Source organism: Eublepharis macularius, chromosome 1 (assembly GCF_028583425.1).
Source record: "Eublepharis macularius isolate TG4126 chromosome 1, MPM_Emac_v1.0, whole genome shotgun sequence".
Taxonomy (NCBI): Eukaryota; Metazoa; Chordata; class Lepidosauria; order Squamata; family Eublepharidae; genus Eublepharis; species Eublepharis macularius.
Window position 1 is genome coordinate 199,250,969 of NC_072790.1, and position 25,610 is coordinate 199,276,578.

The 25,610-nt window shown below is 39.1% G+C and overlaps 1 protein-coding gene across 5 annotated transcripts in view; it reads left to right on the forward strand.

Annotated features, from left to right (window-relative positions):
- The window catches only part of PPM1B (protein phosphatase, Mg2+/Mn2+ dependent 1B), a 75,690-nt gene extending 60,203 nt beyond the window's left edge, over positions 1 to 15,487 (forward strand). For 4 of the 5 annotated variants that reach the window (XM_054983584.1, XM_054983576.1, XM_054983569.1 and 1 more), the window contains exons 5-7: positions 4,079 to 4,190; positions 6,557 to 6,614; positions 12,000 to 13,599. In XM_054983584.1, coding sequence (XP_054839559.1) covers positions 4,079 to 4,190; positions 6,557 to 6,614; positions 12,000 to 12,299 — 470 coding nt within the window. In that variant the 3' untranslated portion in view covers positions 12,300 to 13,599. Of the gene's footprint in view, positions 1 to 4,078; positions 4,191 to 6,556; positions 6,615 to 11,999; positions 13,600 to 13,622 lie in introns of those variants that run through there. The other variant, XM_054983601.1, reaches the window with a different exon arrangement.
- Positions 15,488 to 25,610: the final 10,123 nt, after the last annotated feature.

Consider the following 25,610-nt stretch of genomic DNA (forward strand, 5'->3'; position numbering starts at 1 on the left):
GAATCTTAGAAATTTTAAGACAACTCTTTAATGCATCTAGGAGAAGATTTAGTCTCTTGCTGTGTGCCTGCATGTTCTGCTAATTGTGTGGAGTTCCACATTCTAGCTGTCCTTTTAGCAACTCTGTCCTGCATGGAGTTGTGCTTTTTGCAGGGCAGTGAGCTTAGGTGAAGAATGGGGGAGACTGAGGGCTTCTGCCTACATGCCTAGGTAAATTACTATTTTTAATAGTTGAAGTGGTGGTGGTGCTGCTGCTGCTGCTGGAGAGAGCACTCAAGTCAGAGTTGACTTATGATGACCCCTAGTGAGATTTTCATGGCAAGAGACTAACAGGTTTGTCATTGCCTGCCTCTGCAACCCCGGTCTTTGTTGGACGTCTCCCATCCAATTACTAACCAAGGCCGACCCTGCTTAGCTTCTGAGATCTGATGAGATCAGGCTCAGTGACAGGAAAGATTGTGAGCATGTATTAGACATGGACATGAGCCTGCACATTCGGTGACTACACAGTACAGATGCAGAAACTACTTTTCCGGTACCTTTTTGCGGCACCTTAAATGGAAGTCTTTAAAAATCATGTCAACACACTTCAACACTTGGTTTCCCTTTTTTTTGTGCCATCAAGTTGCAGCTGAATTATGGTGACCCCGTAGGATTTTCAAGGCAAGAGATGTTCAGAGGTGGTTTGCCATTGCCTTCCTCTGCATGGGTACCTTGGCCTTTCTTAGTAGTCTACCATCCAAGCCCTAATACATTCATGCAGTAAGTGTGCTGTTGGAAAGGTAAACTGAAATTGAGACTATTGTGACCCAAATAGTACTACATGGGGGAATCTAGGCAGAATAATTTGTGTGGAATTGGAGATACCACAGAAGAAAACGGGAGCTATATCTAAAGGTGAGCTTGGATGTGTGCAGCCAATCTATTAGATGCAATATTTTGGTCTTAATTTAGAACATAGACACAGTTTAAAATCCTTATTTGCAGACCAAGCGCAAACGTGTTCATTTGAGTGTAACCATGTGAGCTGGAGATCCATCAGGCTCATTCACATAGTGGCAAACTATGGTTTTACTGTTACATTTCAACTGAAATAACTTATTTCAGTTGTACCTTGGGATTATGATACAACAAACATGTACAGATACTCAATTTTGTATTGCCATGCAATCCTTTATACAGGTTAGCTAATCTAAAGTGTTAAGCCAAGTATTCAACCAGATAAGATGCCCATCTTTTTTTCAATCCTATTTGTATTGCTTTTGATTTTTTTCTGCAGGAATTTCCCCAGTCATTCAATGTTCTGTACGTTGGATGAACTATAACAACTTTAAGTGACACGTTCTTGACAAAGAATGAGCGTTAGAGTATTGAAGGAGTTTTATTTCAAGAATAGAAGAATGTAAAGAAAGCAGAAGAGAATGCAGAAGAGCACAGACCTATTTTCCGTTATTCTTTTTGTCTCCAAATTTCCCCTTATTTCCAATAAATACTCTGACTCAGCAGTCCTTTGACAAATGTCTGTTACTTCCTTAAACAGTTAAATCTCTAGTCAAGTAGGTTTAGGATTTTGCATCATATTGGACAAGAACATAAAAAATACTGAAGTTCTGTTGATCAACAAGATCAACAAAACGTCTTGTTGATCTTTTGATCAACAAGAGAAACTTAATAGCATTGATTATTATTATTATTTAGCCTAGATCCTCATTTTCCATTGGGATTCTAAATTTATCATATTCAGTCAGTAATGTCTGTTAACAGGTTTGTGTTTAAAACATTAACTGTTCTTGCCACAGTTTGCATATTTCTGGAGTGAAGGTGTGTGAATTATGTCTTGTCTTAATGGTGAGGCAACAATAATGGAAATTTTTAACAAGTAAAACAAATAAATTCTTTTTGTTGTGGATGGAAGTCTGGCTGAACTGCTTTTAATTTACAGCTTTGTATTTGATTTCTTCTTTTCCCTCCATTGTTAAAACAGACATATTAACTTCTCTGCATCATAGTTGCTTTCCTAGATGTTGAATTGGGGTCTCAGAGATAAGCCCTATAAGAATAATAAATTTTAGGTGTAACTTTCATTATTGTAAATGTGCTACCCCATCCTGTTTTCCAGTTTGAGGCTGAAATGATATAAAATTGGTTGCATATAAAATGATTACAATGGTGATAGTCTCATGTGATGCAGAGCATGATTAAGTTGAAGAAAAAAAACAGAAAGGAAACAGAATAAAGGAGGTGGCACCTGAAAACAGCTTCTGAAAATGTCTTCTGTTGAATCTTTATTCCTTCAACAAGCAAGAACATAGATGATTTTTTGTCAGACTTTGTGAAAATTTTTTATATTGGATTCAAAATGTTTGCTATATTAAGGAATAATAAGTCTTGGGTGCATGGAAAGGGGCTCTTTCACATGTTTGCATTCTCAGCCTCCCACCACATTGATGCTTAAGGCCAAAGGGCCATCCATGATTGGGGGGGGGGGGTCTACAGTGAAGAAAGGGCAAGGACAATTTTTTGTCTGTGTGAATCCTGCAACCTATGGCATCAGCATTTGATGGATCAAAAGAAGCTCCAGAGGAAAGGAAACGTGTTGGATATCTGTATCTGGCAGTTTCAGGGGCAGTTAGAAGGATATGACTCGTAAGAACATGGAAGAGCCACACATGGAACAGGACTTTCCAACTATACCCTCCTTCTGTAGTCTATCATCGCCCACCAAAATACTATCCCTGGGGGCTCAGTGGCCCCTTCAGACCAGACTGGGCATAGTATTGAAGACATGTAGTAGGACAGGGGATATCAGCATGTATTGTTGCCACCCTGCAGAAGTATCCTCCTGATGGTGGGAAGCAGCCATTGGGGACAAGACAGTAGTGACTGGGGGAAAGCATTGCATGGTTGTCGTTAGAAGGCAGTGAAACATCGCTCTGGAAAAGGGAGTTGGAAACAATCTCAGCGTATAGTAGATATGGATAAAGATGTTTATAGAAGCCAGGAGTAAGATAGCTGCTTCTCCTAAACTACTGGAGAGTAGAATGAATAAACTACTTTAACAATGTGTGTTTGAATATGAAGAGTAATTCTAAAATATTCGTTTGAATAAAAATTCCACAGCAACCATTAATTTAGCAGAAAATTTCAGTTGGTGGTTCTGCTTCGCAAAAGTAAATAAGACAGCATGTTTGCTTGATTCAATATATCCTGAACATAGAAATATAGGCCAGGATGAAAAGAACCATGCAACTGATTCCTTGCCGTAGAGTTACTTATGTACCTTCAGTGGTGGCCCCATGCCATGCAGTTAACTAAATATCTCTTGTTGAATACACAGTTAAAAAATGTAGGCTATCAGGATAGATAATTGTATTACAATCAAGTGCATGACATTTTAAAACCACAGTCTGCAGATGGGGAATAAATTGACAAAACCCTGTTAAGTGTCAACTTGAGATCTTTCTGTTTCTGGCTTGGCTTTCTCAAGTTCTTGTTGATTTGAGCACTAGTAGTAAAACAGGAATATTCTTTTTATCGCTCACTGAAACCTTTGTTTTATTATGCAATAGTCTCTCTCTTTTTTTTTTGAGGCCTGGGCATGATTTTGCCTGTGTTCTTCTAGAGAATGTTTGACAAAGAAACCATTTTTCTCTTCCTGATGATCTCTTAATGCTTTGCGCTTTCTTGGCCTTATGCATTAGGTTTTATAATATCAAGTGCTAATACCTGAAAGCAAGGAATTGTCATGTGATCTCATATAACTGGTTGATGCCTTTGTGCAGTAGTTTTTGCAGGTTGGTTACAAGAGCAGCATTTTAGATATCAGTGACAGTATTGGTTGCCTTTTTTGAAAGGAATTAATACTGTTCTTACACAGGCTACAACACTGTAGTGCAACTCCTATGTGGTTTAGTGTATTGATACACTTTCAGTAAAATTAGCACCACTTTTTGTGTGTGAGGAGCTGAAATACGACTCTGTTTTGACACCCAAATGTACTTGGGCCAGATTGCTTAATCACATATGGATTTTTGTCTACTTCTTGTTTTTAATAATTTGAGGATTCTCTTTTAACTAGAAATTATGGAGAAGTCGGGTGAGGAAGGAATGCCTGATCTTGCTCATGTAATGCGCATTTTGTCTGCAGAGAATATCCCAAATTTACCACCAGGAGGTGGCCTAGCTGGCAAGTAAGTGCAGAACATGAATTAACCGCTAAATTACAAATCTGAACAAATGTGCCTCCATCTTTACTGAAACAGCGTATGCAAACTTAAATCATATATCATTGAATTGTTCAGATGTCTGACTGCTACATGCTTTCCATTTCAGGAAAAAAAAGTGACTCCAGTATATCTAAAGGAAGAAAAAATGGCTATGTATCCTAGCCTTGTATTTCAACTAATTTGAAAATTTAATACGGAATTATAGTTATTGCTGCATCTTTTAAATAAGTTGCTTGTAGCTTGCATCATTATGTTAAATATGTTTTATCAACCCTTTCCTCCAAAGAATTCAGGGTTAATTTTAATTTAACCCTCTATAGGTTGAGAAGAAAGCATTCGGTTAAGGCTCACTCTGGAAGCCTAAAAGCCAATCTGTTCTACAAAAAGCACTCTGTGAAGCTACTCTTGGGACTCTGTTTCACAATGGTTGTGGTGGGGAAATTAGCTACGTTTCCTGTGCTTGCTTTCTCTGCCCCCTCCCACCATTTAACTAGTTTCTTGCATGTAGAAAGCTAGCATGTTGGCCAGAGTCCCAAGTTTAACCACTGGCATAACTTGCTTTCTTTGGGGTTCTGATTTAGGGGGACATTCAGTCATGCAGAGTCTCATTTCCATCTTGAAATGATTTAGAGCAGCTTATTTTCTAAATTTAATTATACAGTAATCTGTTTCTGTGGAGGTCAGAGTCCACTGAGTAAAAAATATCTGGTGGCAGACTAACAGAGTAAAAGAACTGATATTAAATCAAAAACATTAATTTCACAGGCCTTAGTGAAGAGTGACAATCTGAGGTAGGAGAAGATGCTGTGGGTTGCTTTGATTCATCCAGGTGTTATTTATTTATTTTAAAGTGTGTGTGTGTGCGTTTGTTCTTTGCACTTTGCAGGCTGCTGACTTTAGCTTTTAACATTGTGGTTTGTAGAACTACAATTTGACTGTTTACATTCAGTCAAAATGGTTTTAAGTGGACATGTTCTCTGAGAAATTCTTTTTCTTTGGTAAAGGAAGAATGACTCTTTAAGATCTCTGCTTCTCCTTGCGTATGCATAATCAAAAGGAGTATTCTCTTTTTTTCTGCTTCTGATACTGTTTTTCATATTAGAGTTATACAAGTTTAATACAATGAGTTAATAAAGATTTTTTTAAATTGTATGACATCCCCAGTAGTTTTGCTTCATGTCAGTTTTGGCAGGAGTAGCTTCTGTGAAACTGGTTTAACCCAAAATATTTTTTCACAGGAACTGTCTTTAAATTGTATTTCACGCTGCATTTGATTTCTAGTAAAACCATTTCAAGTTATACTTATTCTCACACACGTTTGAAATCATGAACCTGCTAAGATCTGAGAAGCATCAGAATTCCTGGTTAAATGTTGGGGATTTGAGACGAAATCACTTACTGCCGTTCTTTGTAGTGCTGTTCCAGTCTGATTAAACTGGAGTAATAACTCTGCATAATAGTGCTCTGTTAAAAGCAACTCTTGCTTTTAACAGGGCACTTTCTAAGATAAGGCACTGTTTATTATCCCAGTGTTGAAGATGGAGATGGCTGCAAGGTGGTTTGCATGAATGAAATCCATTACCAAATTTGTAGCTGATGTGAGTTTTGAAAGGAGGACTTCTTTGTTAACAGTGCAGTGCCAGATCTGTCTTTAAAAGTAACTGTGGTTACATGTATTTCTTCAGAATATCCATGCTAATACATAAAGTATTAGAAGTCCAGGAAGACCAGAATGAAAGTAGATGGTTGTTCTTTCCTGTATGCCCCGTCCTAAACTTGGCATAAGCTATACTGATAAATTAGGACCTGTACTAGTATTCATGACTCTTCACCTAAAATAAGGAATACAATACTGTGCCAAACTTTTGTTTTTAAGTATGAATCCCCCAGTGTTAAAAGTTCTCAAGAGCCATGCTGTTTATGCAAAGAGCTATGGGGGAGACTGCATTCCCCACCATACTGATTTCCACCAAACATGAAATTCAGAGCTCAATACTAAGCTTTCAAGTAGATGTTTCTTGTTCTGTTCATGTATGAGGATGCATTTTAGGCTATCTTTCTAGCACAAATTTCTGCTGACCTAGACAACTAGTGGCTTCTTGTGCTAATTCAGATGTTACTCAGTGAGCTGCTACCAGTCCTTAGCTTGCATACCTTCAATATATTTCTTCCGGCAAGTCTTGCTTTCTTTAGAAGAGGATACATTCAGTTGAGTGCATTTACGATCCAGCAGACATCCTAATACAGCACATGAGGTTAACATGAAACATTTGTTCTCGTTTATGAAAAAGTGTATTGGACATAACTTTAAAATATTTATCTTCATTTAGGCGAAACGTTATAGAAGCTGTTTATAACAGGCTGAATCCACACAGAGAAAATGATGGGGTAAGTTCCACTTTTGTTGATGCAAACAATAACATTTTGGTTTAGGGAGTTACTTATATGTATGCTGCACTACTCTATTCATTGCCACTCATGAAATGTCTTTACAGGGTTAATAGTTTTCCCAGTGTATCTTGTTATGAAGATGATCTTTTAAAATATAAACTTCCGCTGCTGTTCTAAGGGGCAATAATAGAAGCATTTCTATGGGGGGGGGAGGGTGCTCTTCCTGTTGGCAGGAGAGGGTAGGACTTGAAACAAAGGGTTTAAACTGCAGGAGGGAAGGTACTGGCTGCTGGACATTAGGAAAAAGTTCTTCCTGTTAAGTGGAATTCAGCAGTGGAATCGGCTGCCTAGGGATGTGGTGGGTTCCCCTTCATTGGCAATATTTAAGGAGCGGCTGGATGAATACTTGCTGGGAATGCTTTAGACTTCCTGCAGGGGGTTGGACTAGTTCCTTCCAACTCTATGATTCTTTAAGACTGCCAGCCTGCAGCAACATCTTAAGTCAGAAACAAGTATAATGTACTTTATATGCAGAATGTCATCTGTTATGGGCTTGGACCCACCAGAGTGATTCTGTGGCTGAAATCATCTATACTGCAGAGTGAACCTTTCTCACCTCCCTCCTCCTGCAGCTCAAAGTACCCTCTGAAATGTAATTTGCCTTGAGTCTCAGTGGGAAAGATGGACTAGAAATAATGTAAACAAATAAATACTGCTTCTGAGGAACAGAGCACTCCCAGGAGCAGCATTTTGGGCTGTATCAGAAAGGCGAGGCAAGAAAATGTTAAACTTCCTTCCTAGATTTTGTTGACAGCATAGCTAGCATCCCTCTCTAAATGTGCTGAGGCCTAACAGAACAGGACATGGTCTTGATTTGCCAAAAATCAGAATAATATCTAAAACAAAGGGAGAACTTTATGTTAAGAATATTAGCTTTAAGAATATTATGTTAAGAATATTAGCTTTAAGAATATTAGCTTTAGTATCAGGTGGGTAGCCATGCAGTAGAACCTACCTCTTCTGGTCTCTGTTTTTATTTCTGGATTATATAAAATCTGTTGCAGGCAGTTTATTGGACTCTTCTTTCATATTTTGATCCAGATCTGTTCAGTATGTGTACCCATTAATTTCTAAAGCTCAGCATACTTCACCTACATTGAGTGATGCTGTGCTGTTAGAACATGATAACGTCACCGTATGGTGTAGAGTGGGCTGGCTTTGTGCCACACAAGTATTCAGTGCTTCAGCTGTGTGCTACTTTAATTGACAGTGTGTTACCACAATTAAACCTGTTATGTATAGATTTATTGTAAATGCCTATATTGTAATTCCTATATTAAATAGTAGTAGATAAACCTACCTGAGATGAGATTGCATACTAAAAGTTGTGTTTACATGTCTAATTAAGTGTGTTGGCTTGTTAAAACATGTTGTAGTGTGAGCAGCTTAATTAAAATATGTTGAATATACTCTTCCTCTAGTCAGTTGAATTAAGCAATATTCAAGTAAATTGTCCCGGGTTGTTGTGGGTTTTCCGGGCTGTATTGCCGTGGTCTTGGCATTGTAGTTCCTCATCTTTCTCACTGAGACCATGCCATCGTTCTCCAGCCGTGAAAGCCTTCGACATTAAATTGTCCCTCTTGTTAAATCTCAATTTTGAACTCCTGGATTTAGAAACGTGCTCTGATTTGGTTGAATTGACTTCCAAGTAAATGTAATGACAGTCACAACCTCAGCCTTATAATAGCTTCCACTGCTCCTCCCTTAGCAGAAGGGAGCCTGAGGATGCAACCCATATTTTGCCATGGAAAGCATTCTTGAAAACTGAGGAGTAGTTGAGAGGTAGTGTAAGCCTATAGCTTGGCATTTCATGAGCAAGCCTCAGGTTCTTGTACTGCCTCTTTCCTTCACACTAATTCCGTCTCCCTCTGCAGGTTCATTATTCCTGAACTTATTAAAGTATGGCTTTTCCTTGCCCTCCAGAACATAACTGTAAACCGTTGAAATATGACTTGCAGATTTGGCTTGGAGGGCAAGCACAAGCCACACTTTTCTTAGTCCAGTTCAAGGGCAATCTCAAGTTTGCTTGCAAGCCAGAATGAAGGAGTGCTGCAAGATGCTTAGACTTGTACATGTAACACAAAGCATTACACGTGAAGTGAAGAATGCTTCTATGTATGCTTTCCCCTAAAAGCAAAGATGGGATATAGCAGCAGGTGTTTCAGCTTCCATTTATCCTTGTAGTCAGTAAAAGCACAGGAAGTTATTCTCTGTTACCCTGAAAAGCCGCAAAATGTAGGCTGTGAGCTGCATATTAGCTGTATCCATCATGAATATTCCCTCTCTGTAAGAAAAACCTGAGATGTGATATATCAAACCTGGTTGATTGGAGACAAAGTATATATGTAACAGGCCAGACAGAATCAAGGAAAGGCCCCAACTTTCTCATCCATACATAAAGGTCTTTAAATTTAGTAAAGAGTCCAGTAGCACCTTTAATACTAACCAACTTTATTGTAGAATAAGCTTTCGAGAACCACAGTTCTTTGCCAGATGCAACCACAGTTCTCTTCATCAGATTTAGGCTATTGGAAAGATTTCAGCTAGGCTAATTAACATGTTCTCTACTTAAGCCATAAATAAATAATTAAGAACGAACCTTAAATGTGTAATCATTGTCAGAAGAGTCCAAGTCCATTTTATGATAAAGCTCTTCAAAAACATACATTTTAAAATCTTTTAAAATGAGAGCAAGTTTGGTGTAGTGGTTAAGAGTGATAAGGACTCTGATCTGGAGAGCCGGGTTTGATTCCCCATTCCTCCACTTGAAACCAGCTGGGTGATTTTGGGTCAGTCACAGCTCTCCAGAGCTCTCTCGGCCCTACCCACCTCACAGGGTGATTGTTGTGGAGATAATAATAACGTATGGTTGTTGTGGGTTTTCCGGGCTGTATTGCCGTGGTCTTGGCATTGTAGTTCCTGACGTTTCGCCAGCAGCTGTGGCTGGCATCTTCAGAGGTGTAGCACCAAAAGACTTTTGGTGCTTTGGTCTTTTGGTGCTACACCTCTGAAGATGCCAGCCACAGCTGCTGGCGAAACGTCAGGAACTACAATGCCAAGACCACGGCAATACAGCCCGGAAAACCCACAACAACCATCGTTCTCCGGCCGTGAAAGCCTTCGACAATACAATAATAACGTACTTTGTAAACCGCTCTGAGTGGGTGCTAAGTTGTCCTGAAGGGTGGTATATAAATCAAATGATGATGTTGTTATTTTAAGGTACTCCCTCATAAGCATAAGGTTCTTAAGGCCATGTGCAGCAATAAGTCAACAAAATAACCCAATAAATTCTGGTAGCAAAATAACTTAAAAAAAAAAGCAACAAAAAGTAACCTTCATATAAAAGCAGGGTGGGGTGAAGGGATCACAATATAAAGTTCTCCGAAAACACTTAAAACGGGCACTTAAAAGTGAATAACATAGTCACTCTGCATATAGTGGAAGGAAGGGGAGTTCCAGAAATGGACTGCAAATATGGAAGAGTCCCCGTTCTTTTTGGGCACCCACTTTTTCTTTACTAAAAGCAGGGCCTATGACCCTGATTTTATATATTCTTTCATATGAGCTTGCTTGAATATTTAGATTACCAGTGTTTAAATTTTTTATCCATTTTGCCAAATTGGCCTATAACATTCAGAAACTTGAATCACTTGTGATTTTATTTCCGTAACTTATGACAAGATGCAGAATGAAATACAGCACCCATCAATACTAACATAGCTAAACATGGCATCTGAATACTAATATTTTGCTATGGTTAACTATTCTGTGTATTCCCTAGGGATGCTGATGAATTCTGGTTCAGAATGCCACTGCATAATTGATTTTTATTCCAAAAATGTGTAACCCTTATCTGAGGAATTACTATTTTACATACTTATTTTACAGTATCTTCTTGTTTTGTGTGTATTTTAAAACTTGCCTTAGAGTGAATTCTTGTAACTTAAGTTCTACCTTCTTAGTGTAATATTTGTTGCAATTTGACTAGAGGGCACAAAGAAAATGAGTGCATAAAATAGGATTTCCTGAATTATCAAAATTCTGGAAGAAGCTTCAGTCCCATGAGATTAATGGTCCCAGTGATTAATATGAGAAGCTGCCAGTGGTTAACTATATTTGTATTTCCTAATTGGGCACCTGTAGTTTTGAAAATTGAATTGTTAACTCTGTGAAACCCAAAAGTTTGTCAGACCACCGGTAGAAGAATTTCTGCTAAAGGATTCATGGAACAAAATTTATTGATAAAAGCAAGTGCTAGTCATTTCACATTGATTATCTATGATGTTGGACCTGGTTTGAGGCACAATTTTTATATTTACAATTTTGTCGCATTTTCCATAGGATGTTTCAAATAGCATAAGCCCATTTGAAATAAAGTTAGGTAATAGTAGACCAACATAGCTGCAGAATTGCTGAGAAAGGTTAACACTTAATCTGTGGTCTCGCTGAATTCAAGGTATTACAAGGAGAGCAGCCCACCCTTGAAATGTTCCTGGGGTCAGAGGACTCGCAGGAATAGCATTGGGCATTTGGCATGGGAAGGGGTCTGCAATAGATGGGTAATTGGTTAAAAAAATCCTCCTCCTCCCTAAAGAATACTTCAATGTTCACTTTAGTGTGAAACAAACTTTGGATCCATGTTTAAGAAAACTTAAAGTAGTTTAGTATAAGATTTTCTTGGCCTTCTGGTATTTCAGTTTTGAGGATGTCTGAAGAATTTATAAAACCAAAAATCTTGTACAGTACCCCTGTTGTGTGCCTCAGGATGGATCTATCCTTGGGCAAGTGTAGTTTAAAATTCATTCTGAAAGTAGTTCACTGTGAATGAATCACATTGGCAGTAGGCTTTCCATGGGCTATGTCATCTGGATAAACAAAGATTCCATTGAATTTAGATCAGATATCAAATGCTAACTAATTTTAGTTAAGCCGTTTGCAGATTTGTTTGCTACTGAGTTATTTTACAAACATCAGCAGAGTATAATGTTCAAAGATGTAAACTATAAATGGTATCCCACAGTCGACTGTGAACTTGAGTGAACACCATGTCCATCAAAGGGCATAATATAACACTCTAGTTATTTATGTTGATATTGCCTTCTGTGTCACAAATTGGAAACTAACCTTTCATCATAACTATTAGGACATTGAAAGAACTTCCGTAAACTAAACTTTGCAACAATATTTTGAGATTGGTTGAAAGCTGAATTCTAGGGCACAGACCTTTTCCCAAACTTTCTTATAGCCTGTTTAATGTATTAAATACTTTAACGTATCCTAGTTTCTCTACTGATTCTGGGGTCTTGAATCTTAAATAAGGACCCTGATGTAGCTGCTGAAGGTGGAACACAGGGAAAGTTGGTGGAAGCTCTCAGACAAGTGAGAATTACTCATAGGGGGAACTATCGCCACCTTCTGGAGGACATGCTGATTAGTTACAGGCTAGCTAAAATGCAGGGAGAAGAATGCACTGCTGATGAAGCGGCTACAGCATCAACTTCAGATAATGGCAATGGATCCAGTAATTCCCAAGCAGGATGTGCACTCCGGCATGCTGAAAAACAGAATGCTAATGAAGATTCAGAGTTGAGTGATGAACAGTGTGATGAAAATATGTGATATCTTCACTTTTTATACAGTTGACTTGATGATTTATGGTTCTTATATTAATCCTTCACAGTATTTGTTACCCATCCTAGCAGTCTAGTTTTACCCTTAATTTTATATGTAAAGCTACATAATAAAAGGCATGCTGGCAGAGGTGAAGTGGGAGTTCTTCCTGAGAATCTTGGACTTTATGAAATGTAGTTTATAGAGTGATTTGTCATTGCATGTTCTCTGTGCAAAAGGAAATAGGGCATCTATGTTTGTAGAAATAGGTCAAGATTTGTGTGGATTTAAATCTTATGGCACTGGGCTGAAACTTTTTACCATAATAAGACTGTCATACTGTAAATGTATTTCTCTGGAAGATGACTTGCAGATTTTAATTAAATTTTGGTAAAAGTCTAAAATTGCCGTCCAGGATTTTGATTTTGCATATCCCACATTCTTTGACTGCCCCTTGGTGATATAGGTGTGTTTATATTTGGCCCTAGTCATTCTACTTTTCAGTTATGTTGTGTTAGTCGTTGAAATAAATGTAATATCAGGCTGTAATCTGGATTGTATAATCTGTATGCAATTTTCTAACACTGTATTCAGGATGAATTTATAGCACTATGTATCCAATGGATAAATGTATTTATAATTAGTGCTTAGCTCCAGTTAATGTTTCAGATCAAATAAAGAATGTGTGGAATAATTTTAATGTATATTGACTTTATTTAAGCAACTTTGTTTATATAACTGACCCTCAAACAGAAGAACTATAAAATGATGGAATATCTAGGGAGTTTTATAACTTAAACATAGATTTTATTCATGTTAACTAAATATTAATTCAATTAACTAATATTTTACTTTGGAAGTGACCAACACCAATTAAGTTGATATTGAATATTGGGGTCTCCTTTAACAATTGGTACTACATGCATAGTTCAATGTGTATATAGTGAGGAGAGTTAATAGCTACAAAATATACTGTATTTAAGCTTATTTCTCTCTCTCGGGATGTGACTATCACTCACAGAATGCTCACTCAAACTTATGAACCAGTTTCAGTCTGGTACTTTAGAGGTTTTAACTGGCCAAAATACAAACTTACTTGGTAAGTCTTTTGGGGGGTTAGGAAGCTCAGGAAAGTACATTATTTTATTGCCCTTTTGTGTTATGCTGGGATGTGGAGGGGAGACTACATGGTGAAATCGAGCCTGAATGTATGGACAAGAAGTGGCCATTTTTTATGCCATGAGATATCTTACATTGGGATTTAGGTCAATATGGATTTTACCTTTTTGAGGTCAGTTGAGTACTAACAATTTCCCTCTTCTTTCCCTGTAGGGTGCTGGCGATCTAGAAGATCCATGGTAGCCTTACAGATCTACTAAAATGCTTTTGAATATGAAAAATGGGGGAAAAAACTTTTAATCAGTTTTCTTCAATACAAGGGAAAAATTCTGGTGGATTTCCAACACTTTTGTGAAATGGGCAGAGAAATTATTAGGATTTTCCATCATTTGTTCACATTTGTGTTTTCTGATATTGCCACTCTTAGCATTGCCTGTACTACAGTATTTTTACCAGCCTTGAGCGTATTGGTTACATCTTTATGAAGCCTGAGCTCTAAAAACCAACGAAAGAATAATCCTAGGAGCACATCACTAAACGTACATAACGTACCATGGGATTGTAGTTGTACTCTGAAGACACACTATGGTTTAACAGAACTTAACAATATGAACATGACAGAGTGCAGATAATTTTAATGAGACAGTTACTTACTTCACCTTACCACGATGGAAGGCTTTTGCTGCTCTGGGCTTGGAAGTCATTTCTGTTGGGCAATATGCTATAGGATGTGTAATTTTTTTAATTTTTCCAGTTTTACCTGTATTACCAGACTGTTAGGTTTTCCCCTACAGTGTCCAAAAAAAGTGATATGTTGCCTACTGCTTGCTTATGAAAAATTGTATTTGGCAATAATATAAGGAGATTTTAGGCATCTAAAACCAATAAGAATTTTACGCATGTGTATAACACATCCTTAAACTCTTGCTAGAAAAAATCTTTTAAAACCAAACAACTTAATTTATGGTTAGTTGTAATTTGCTTTGACATCTCACTCATTGCGGCAAGATTTTTTTAATGCTGAATATTTGCCTTTATTATAATGTAAATTGTGATTTTGTTCTAAATGTGGTTTTCTATAGTTTTTTTTTCCTTTTGATTTCTATCAGCTTAAGAGAAGAGGTCTTATGTGTAATATGGGTATAATTTTTAATTGTTTGCATTATTTACAAAGTTCAAATTATCACTTTGAGATTACTATAAATACAACTAAAATTATCTATTTTAAATCTAAGAAAATATTAGAGATATTTTCATGGGTTCAGTGACCTTTCATTTTATAAGCAATGGGCATGGTACAGAGTGGCCGTCATGTAAGGTACTTGAAAATTCTTAGTTTAATTCTATTTTTGCAATAACCTTATTTTTTTCTTAAGTCTTTTGAGTTGTGCATGTATTGAGTCCAGTTAATGCTGAAAGTGGAGAAGAGTAAAGTATTTATCTAAAAAAATAAATAAAAGCTATTGGGGAGGGGAAACAATGAATGTATCCATCTGTACATGATTTACATGCTGTGGATGCCTTGTAAACATTTTCCTATTTGTTTAAACTGTGTTTCAGCAGGATGTAATTGCCCTTGTGTGTAGTTTAAGCTAACGACAGTCATCAACTGGTTTTGTGTGAAATGAAATTCATGGTATTTTTCTGTAACTTTCCCCCATGCACACACACTTGAGTGTAGATACATATACACTCTTTATAACCTGGTGCCTACAGGCAGCTTTCCCAATCATTTGGTTCATTGTGTATCTGATTTGGGGGAGGGAGGTGAGGGTGGGAGGGAGGGAGTCTAGAGAGGATTATTGCCACAATATATTTTATTTATTCATTAGATTTTAGCCTTGTAAGTTAAAGTGTTCTAAATGATGATGTTAACAGGTATTTGTCCCTACTGGGTTTTTTGGGGGGTTGTTAAAAGCTAGGGAATGAAGAATGCAAAATGGTTTATTGTTCAGACTGTCTGCTCTGGTCCAATCCTGTACTGATAGTACCTTCCCAGTATGATATTGTGATGTTTCATACAATACAGTGAACATAACCAACTTGTTATCTTCAATAAAGGATTGCTAAAACAGTGAGAGGTGCTATTTTGTGGGAAAGGATTTAGTGAAAAGTGAAATTCCTTTATGTAAACATGTTCTCATGAATAATCAGAATGTGATTTTTAACCTATTAATAGCTTGGCTGTTTGATGGTTGGTTTTTGAACAGCCGTTACATATTAAGTAGGCCACATCTCTATACATGACAAGGTTATCCTTCCAGTTGGAAGAAAAGAACTGGCAATGAAGCAAGCAGCAGGTTATTAGTGTTAAGTTGAAGGATACCTGTGACATCTACAGAAATGCTGCTGAATTATTTTTGCAAAGATTCCTTGATAGTCTTAAATATATTGGTTTTGATCCCATCTAGAAATTCCACAGGTGCAAGAGAGGTGGTGGATTTTGCCAGTTCCTCCTATTGCAGCCCAAAATGCCTCCTGATAAGCTGTTCTTAGGGTGCGGGAAACAGGAGAAATAGCTTCGAGGAAATTGTTGGAAATTCTCCCTCGTGCATCCACAGAAATCGTAGGTGGAATTGAAGAACATAAGAGCCTTGCTGGATTATACCAGTGGTCCATCTCCATCAGCATCCTATCTCCCATGGTGGCCAACCAGTTACACTGGAGAGCAGAGGGCATAGAGGCAGAGGTTGCCTTGTGGCACTGGTATTTAGGACCTGAGTATAAGACCAATTTTACGTTCAGATAGTAATGGTAGGAGTGAAGATTTTTGAAGTCAGATGGAAAGTAAAGAAAGCTAGCTTATTACAGCTATTTGAAACATACAATACTTTGATAGGCACAATTGAGAAAAATACGCACTTTTATTCAGTTTTGTTGCAGTCTAGAATGGAATTGCCTATACATCATGGTGGAATTATACCAGGTGTAAAAGTTCCCTGGTTTTTTGCTTGTTGGAATGATCTTACAGAAATGATGTCCCTAAATTTTATTCACTCAGCTTCATCTGTCATATAGCCACATAGGAAATTATACTTTTTGTCATTCAGCAATGAATGCTAAAATTGGGGTGGGGTAGGGAACTTTTGCAATTTCCCTTTCTGCCCTCATCAAGGCCACCAAGGTGGCTAGCAATAAAAACATACATGATAAAAGCACATTTTAAAAGCTATGAAAACCTAAAGAAGCACTTTATTCAAAGCTAAAAATACGCATACAAAAACATTTAAAAGAGCAAGAAGGAAAGATCACTGAGGGAATGCTGTGCAAAACATGTCTACTCACTGGCAGAAGATGGCAACATGAGAGACAGGCAAGTCTTTCTGAGGAGAAAGTTGCAGAGTTTTGATGCCATGACTGAGAAGGCCCTCCGCTCAATTGTCTGATAATGTGAATATACCCAAAGCTGAGTCTCATAGGATGACTGTAGTGGTCAGATAGGTTTCTTGAGGGAGTAGGTAGTACTTGCTAGTATTGACTTTTAAAACCCTAAATGGCTTGGGACGACATACCCAAGTTATTTAGGGTTTTAAAAGTCATTACCAGCACCTTGAACCATTTCTTGAAACAAATAGGGAGCCTGACTGAACAAGAGTGGAGTGTTAGGGTTCTTTATAACCCACTCCAGTCAACATCCTATTTGTAGAATTCTGCATCAATTGAAATTTCCAAACATTTTTCAAGGGCAGCCCCATGTAAAATGCATTGCAGTAATCTCCAGATACAACCAGGTCATGCACAATAGTTAGATCATTGGTGCCCTGAAAAGGCCACAGCTGGCTAATTAGCTGGAAAACAGAAAAAAAATACAGAGGGGAACACTGTGTGGTAACAAAGATAATGAATCAAAGGACCCACAACAGTAAGGACAAGCAACTTAACACAAAGTACAGCACACACTTATGGTTTAAGTTACTAACCACTTTTATGAACAATATTAATCACAAAGGCCACCAGCCTGTTCCTTTTCAATACAAAATGAACACAAAGATTGCACAAACAGACAGTCCGCACTCCCCTATGGGGAAGATGTCCCAAAATCGTCTCTTAATGAAGCAAGTCACTCCTTTGGCTTAATCACGATGGTCAAATGAACACATTCCAATGACCAGCCCCAGTCGGGAGATTCCACAAAATGGACGCCAACCCTGCAGGGAGGATGGAAAGCCACCGAGCGCTCAACAGGGCGCAAGCTGAACTTCTGTTTCTGTTTATCAAGAGCGCTATATACTGGTGGTTGTGCGGTTCCACAAAGCTGCACTCTCAGCTTTGACAATTGATATCCAATTTGGAGCTAGAGGAGAGAGTGCAGCTTTGTGGAACCGCACAACCACCAGTATATAGCGCTCTTGATAAAGAAGAGACAAAATGGGAGTTCAGCTCCTAACCCTAACTCTGTTGAGCGCACGGTGGCTTTCCGTCCTCCCTTTGTGTTCATTTTGTATTGAAAAGGAACAGGCTAGTGGCCTTTGTGATTAATATTGTTCATAAAAGTGGTTAGTAACTTAAACCATAAGTGTGTGCTGTACTTTGTGTTAAGTTGCTTGTCCTTACTGTTGTGGGTCCTTTGATTCATTGGCTAATTAGCTGGAGCTGGTAGAAGGCTCTCGTGACTACAACTGCTACCTCCTTATCCAGTAGTAGGTGAGGGTACAAGAAATCCCCCTGCCGAAAGGGTCACTCCCAAATAACAGCCTGAAGATGTCATCTAGAAGGATATCATGACTGATGGTATTGAAAGCTTCTGAGAGGTCCAGGAGAATCTACAGTTACACTTCCTTTGACCATTTGGTGCTGGTCAGCCACAAAAGTGGCTGAAGCTGTTTCCGGCTTGTAACCAGGCTTGAAACCAGACTGGAAAGAAAGAATCTGTTTCATTCAGGACTGCTGAAGTTTGCCCAGCCACTACCCCACTTTGAAATGCCTAATCTGGACTTATTTTTGATAGTGTTTAAATTACTTCGTATCTTATATAAAATATCCGCCTATTCCAGCAAAATGATGCAGTGCCAGAAAGTTGATGTATTGCTCTGTTTATGAAAGAGAGAAGGGGAAGGGATATTTATATCCATAGTGCAGCATTCAACATACTGTTCATGGTAGCAATTTAAATGAAACATGGTCTTAATTGAAGCCTTGGCTTATTCCCAATTCAACCCTTAATGCTTAGACCACCACTACTACTTTTTGTCCTTAGATTTTAAACCACCAATGATTTGATTCAAGAGCAGAATAGAATAAGTTGGTGTGCAGTCCAACCATACGCATATTGACTTGGAAGTAAGTACTGATGTGTTTAGCAAGGAACACCCTTAACAATGAAAGGGCCAATTGGCTCTGTCCTGAGTACTGGCAGCTTGAAATTCAGATTCTGTGGAGGGTGCTTTGTGGGGAGTTGGTTGGCTTGAGGAACATTTTTCCTCCCTGTGCTACTGCAAACATTTCCCTTTAGATTTGCTGTGGTTTGATAATGACTGGATTTGTGTAATGTATGATAGCCTGCATTACCAGGTGAAGCAGTTTCCACATGCTTTGTGCTTTTAAGTGCCATTTTTTTTTACTACTAGGGCCAAGTCACTTCATGAAGCGTTCGTGAACTCCAGGTGATCTCTGCTTGATCTCTATTCCATTCAAATATCAAAAATGGTATGTGAAGGAAAAACAAATCATCATAGTTGCAAGAAATATTTTGGCTATGGGTTATTACAGTTTTGACAAGTAAAAAACAGCCTGTAAGGTGGTTTGTTATTGGCTGCAGAACGCTAAGAAGTTGGCCCAGTAAAAAAGCCATTGCCATGCTACTTTGCCTTGGAGAGCTTTCATTTGCACAGCATAGAAAATTTGTGTTCATAGTAACATTGCCTTTGTACCAGCACGGTTTAACTTCCTTGTGGTGTTTTAATTCATTTTCAGCCTTGGCCTTTTCATGTTCCATTGGAACTACCTCAACCAAGCCAGCTTCATTCTCTAATTCTTACCTAGTTGCTCAAATCCTGTACCTTTCACATTTGAAGCTGTAACATCCTCTTGAGGTACCAGAAATTTGTTTGTGCTGTCTGTTCAGAATGATATAAGTATTGCCTGTTCCTCTTTAATTTTTATTGTTGGTATTGAAGTTCTGAAGATAGAAAGGAATACTTAAAAGTGCCAATTCCCTTTTTGTTTATAGTAACATCCGTGGCACTACAGAAGTTGAGATTAGGTTTTGCCCAAAAGTTTGTAATGTAAAAAATCACATAACACAGACATTAAGTTGGAAAAACAGAGGGTGTGTGTATCACACTAGTTTAGCTGAGGAGGGGGGAAGAAGACTTGAAGAGTTGTGTTGAAAGTTTCATAGGCAGAATGGGCTGTGAGGAAGACCTTGAAGAAAGTTAAAGATTGTAGTTAATGAGTGGCAATTTCAAGTATTAGGTGTAGCAAGGGAGAAAGGGCAAAGTTTCTTTAGGGGGCAGAAGACTTGTAAATGGCTGAAGATAGTAGAGGTGATGGAGCTAAAGTCACAGGCTACTGGTGAACGTAACTTGCCCTGAGGCAAGCTCAACTCCTGAATTTTGCACAAGATGTAATTTTGAGTAAACTGTTAAAAAGATAGTATGCTGTCAAGTCACAGAAGACATATTTAGGCTTCCGACACTTGAGAATCAACATCTCTGCAAGAATTCACATTAAGAATGCAGTAACCCTGATAAATAACATGACATAAGTTATGCACCCTTTATTCTAGCCCTGTTGCTGTAAATCTGATGAGAAGAATAATTCAGTAGTAATAGTATTCCTAACTGTAAACAGATCACTCCTCCCAGACTTTTTAACTAATCAATAAAAGGTTAAAGAAAATCACCAAGACTGTTTGTGTTGGGCGATGAGGCAATGGATACATCTTGGGGTGGGGGTGAGTCATGGTTATGTGTAATTGACCAATGAGTGCCAGACTTGGAAAAAAACTGCAGAGCATGTTTTAGTAACTTCATTATATTCTCTGAAGAATTTTTGGTTTTTCTGTTGAAGTATTCCTAATCATCTAACAACTCTTGGACTTTTCTCAAGGACCTGACATTCGCCTGTAGTTATCCAGTGTTGCAGATCTCTCATGAGGAGTACTGGAGATTCATAACCTTTTTTCCTCAAGGATTGTGCACTTTCCATATCTTATGCTAGGGTATTAAGCTACTTCCAGAGCTGAATCAACAGGGTAACATGAAAGGTGGCTGTTTCCACACGCTGTAAGAGTTGCGGATCACCTTTGGAAATGTAGCTTTCCCCCCAACCATACCCACAATATCAGTTGCCAGCCATGTGCATTCTGGGCTTTTACACGGTTTTCTTCTGATTTACCATGATCAGAGTTGCTCTGATGTTTTTTCTTGTTGCAGGATCCTGTTTTGTTTGGCACAAGCTCAGTAAACTCTTAACTAGTCTCTCTGGAGGAAGACATAACAGAGGGGGACAGATAAGTCTCCCTAGGGAGGGTGTTCCAAAGTTTTGGTGTTATAACTGAGAAGGCCCTTTCTCATGTCACCACCCATCTAGCCTCAAATAGAAGCACTTGAAGCAAAGCCTATGAAGATGGCGAGTGCACAGGCAGGTTCATATGAAAGAAGGCAGCCCTTAAGGTATGCTGGTCCCAAGCTACATAGTGCTTTAAAAGTTAATAGCAGTTCCCTGAGTTGGCCCCAGAACCAAATTGAGAGCCAGTATAGATGGAACAAGGCTGGAGTGATACGGTTCCTACAACCATTCTAAAATTCGGTATGAACAGGCAATTAGCCAATTTTGCAGGCAATACTAAATTATTGGGGCTGGCTTATTCAGAGCTTTTAAAGGGTCTTTTCAAATACGTTCATGGGGCTATAAAATGGCATATATTCCAAATATTTGCTGTGTAAAACAAGGGACATTGGGACAAAGCCTAGATGGCTATAATTATCTAGGCAAGAGATATGAAAGTTGCTATAACTGAAGAAAATTCAGTGTTAAGAATTTCATTTGTTATATGCAGGATGTTCAGTTCTTCCAAACAGCTGTTCTATGCTGGTTTGATTATGAGAATGAAGCTATTTCCCGCAATCCCATCTAGATTACAGACTCATTCTTGAAATATCTGGGAAGAAGGGCTGGTGTTCTCTACTTGCTAAACTCCATGCTTCCTGCTGACAGTGCAACCCTGGCTACTCTCCAAGGGGCTGTTTGACTGCTTAACATTTAATTATTGCCTCATTCAGTTCGACACATGATTACCACAATAAGGGGCAATCTTGTATGAAAGCTGATCTTCCCAGCAAGCTTGACAGCAGTCAAATGGTCTCAATCCTTCCTGTACATTCAGCAATAATATTGTTTCCTTGTGCATAAGGATGGGTACTGCCTTCTCTACGTGGGGAAGAGGCCGTATTCCCCAGTGTTGTCACATCCATCATGGTGTCACTATTGAATTTACGATTGGCTAGCACCATGTCAAGTACTTGCAGCAAGTCTATCAGACTAAAGTAGTAAACCTTTTTGGAACAGTATTATTATAATAGCTTCTGAGGCCAACTGCTGTAACCTAGTGGTTAAGTGGCTGGACTGCGAATCAGCATTCTGCTGGTTTTACTGCCATGAACTCTGCAGGTGGCCTTGGGTAAGCCACTCATCTCAGCCACGGCTCCCCAGCTGTATAGCTTTGTTCACTACTTTTGAGTGTGGCACTAATTGTCCAGAAGAGCAGTATATAAGCAAACATAATAATAATATTACTATATGAATTCACATGTGTGAATGCAGGCAAAAATCTCTGGGTTAGACAGTCTTTTCACCAATAAAAATGGTAATATCTTGTTCCAAAGCATAGCTTTTCAGTCAAACACTTTGGCCCTGGTATACTGGCCAAGCCAAGTTAAGTGCTGCTGCTTATTGGTGCATCTGGGGCTCCCAATAAGCATATGCTGAGAGAGCGTGCTTTGAATACACATCTGCAAGGAATGAGACAGACAAACATCAAACAACAGAAAAGAGATGGACGGCTTCAACAGAGATCCCTAACAACATTTATGAGCAGCAGACCACCTTCCTGAATCAGTAGGGCTCCTATGACCACAGCAACTGCGACAGTGGAAAGTCTCGATCTGAGAAGAATGGATGGGAAGGATACGTTGATATATTTTTTACTGTATTTGTATATGTGTTTTAAATGTAAAATTTAATGTTTTAATTCTCTGTTGTTTGCTACCTTCAAGACCCTATTTTTGGGTGAAAAGGTGGCTTACAAATATTTTAAATAAAATTTTTTTTAAAAGTAATTTCCCACAAAGTACATTTTACATCTGTTTTCTGCAAGGCCATGCAAGCAAGGTACTTTGTACATGTTGCAGATCTTATTGTCCTAACAAATATAATAAAAGATGTATGAACAGGTCATAACTAAAACTATTGATTGGCTATGTCCTATTGCAAGACAAGGACTGTGTTCTGTAGCATGTCTCAAGTTTTATCTCTTTCCCCTTTCTTCCAAAGAGTTCAGGGTTCCTCCCTCATTTTATCCACACAGCAACCTTATAAGGTGGGTTAGGCTCAAAGAAAATGACTGATCCAATGTGACCCAGTAAGCTCTATGGCAAAATGTGAATTAGAACCCTGGTAATCTCAGGCTGACAGTCAAGCCACTGTTCAGCATTGGTTCTTATGGTTGCCGGCTATTTCTAACTTACAATGTCAGCTTCCTTGGCCAGGGGTCCTATTTCTGTGACTACCAAATGCTTTGAATCAACACCAAGGCTAGATATCACAGTTCACAAGCAGAGTGCAACAACTGGAGGCTTTTGGGTCATTGCCGATAGTAGACCAATGAATTATTGTTTTAACCCAGTATAGTGGTAATTATGCTATTACTATATTATTATACTGCCTCCTGATTCTTGATGGGTTTTTTTGTTTGTATTAAATGTGCATAAGCTTGGCAATGGGTGAAAAATGTGGGAAGCCATCATAATGTAGTGGTTAAAATGACAGATCTTGGAGACCAGGTTCAGATCTCCACATTACCATGCAGTTTGCTGGATTCCCTCAAAACATTATCTCAGCTTAATGTTCCTCATAGGTTGTGAGGAGATAGGGAAAGGAGAACCATGTCCTCTTCCCAGAACTTCTTGGAGAAAGGGTATGTCCAAAGTATCCTAGATATATGAGGTAGAAAAATGTTTAATTGAAATCAGGCTGCAACAGTGAAATTCTTGTTTGTGTAAGTTGTATGAGCTAAAGTACCATATAATGCTTTCTGGTTAATTTGTAATGTTTTCCCGACAACTTCAGAGGTGATCATTATCTGATAAGGAGAAGAATCAAGTCTTTTCCTGAAAATGTCAAAGGGCAAGATACAACGAGCTGTTTATGTATTGTCAACCGCATCCTTCTTGGCAGTAATGCCAGGGTGGAGTTGCTATTTACAAATTAGCTTTAATCATATAACACTTCTTTTAAAAAATGCATTTGAGAATTTGTATTCTGTCTCTCCTTGCGCTCAAGGTGAATCAAGACATACCCAGCTCCCTGGCTGTATTGGGATAATAATAACATTTAACTTGTTCTCTGGTAAATAAGCACTGTTGTTATTATAAAAATGCAATATAATAAAATCATTTTAGAACCAAACAAGTAAACATCAATGTTTACAGAAGCAGTGCAGCTACTGCCATAAATATTACACCACTCCGTTGCATGATTAGAAGCTTGCTAAGTTTTTACAACCTTTATGGAAACTAAACCTAGCTGCTTGCCTATGGAGAACTGATCCCGTAAGTTAGAGGAAACCTCTGAAAAGGCCCTGTTTCTTATAGTTGGTGGTAGTAGGCTACTGCCGTAATAGGTTTGCCAACCTGCCTTCCACAACCCTGCTTGCCTGGCTTGTGGGGAGAGGAAAAAGGCACCCAGGGGGTGAGAAACGCTCCGGCAATCCCCTGTTGCAATGGAAAATGACACCATTTTTGGCAAGATGAAGGAGCTGTGGGTTGCATCGAGGCCTGGTTAATAAAAAATCACCTGACCTATGCTTCAGTGCAACCCATGTGTTCATGGACTGTGCCCGTTGAAGTACCTTCTAGCAGATCACTTTGGTAGCCAATGGGGTATAGAGATTAGAGTAGCAGACTGGAATTTGGGAGATAAACATTCAAATGCCCACTCACATATGGATTATCTCTTGGGATTATCTTGAGCCAATCACCCTCACTCAGTCCAACTCATAGAACTGAGGTGAAGATAAAAGAGGAGGGAAGAATTGTATCCACTATCCTGAGCTTTTCAGGGGAGAAGGCAGGATAAAACTCTGATAAGAATGATGGCTTGTGTAAAATGACATAACATCCCCCCCTCCCCTCAGAAAAAGAAAAACGGCAGTGAGCAAAGGGATGGTATGGGATATTTCTTTTTCATAGGCTAGTTGCATGGAATTTTTGTATGAAAAAACATTGAAAGATAGACTTCGATGGGCCACCTGCAGACTGAATTGATGCAGTAAATTCTACCACATCAGGGCTTTACCATCAGCATATGCATGTGTGAACCAGACCTTGAAGAACCCAACTGAAACAGAAACATGAGTTTAACTCCAGGACATTAGATCAACATTCATTATATACTAGTAACAAAGCCCGTTATGAGGGGGGAAATACAAGAGGCTCTAGAAAGGGCAAGGCGGACGGTCCTGGCATTGCCCCCTCCCCAGCACCACGATTGGGGTGGCAGGCGCCATGGTGGGCACCTGCAAACGCAGCAGCCCATTCCAACCCCGTTGGCACTGGATCAGGCTGCTGCAGGCAGGAAACACCGCCGGGGGGATGGTGCCAGGCGCCCTAGTGTGCACGACAGCAGCCCATTCTGGCCCTGTTGGTGCCATATTGGGCTGCTGCAGGCGTGGAGTGCCACTGAGGGTGGGGTGCCAGGCGCCCTGGCGGGCTCCTGCTTCCACCAGCGGCCCATTCTTGCCCTGTTGGGGTTGGAATGTGCAGCTGTGTGGGCCACTGCAGATGGGAAGCACCGCCAGAAGGGCGGCAGCAGGAGCCCTGGTGGACTCCTGCACCCGACAGCAGCCTGTTCCAGCCCTGTTGGTACCGGATCATGCTGCTGCAGGTGAGGAGTGGTGCTGGGGAAGGGAGCAGCAGCAGGTGACCTGGTGAGCTCCTGCTCCCAGCAGTGGTCTGTTCTAGCCCTGTTGGGCTCAGAACA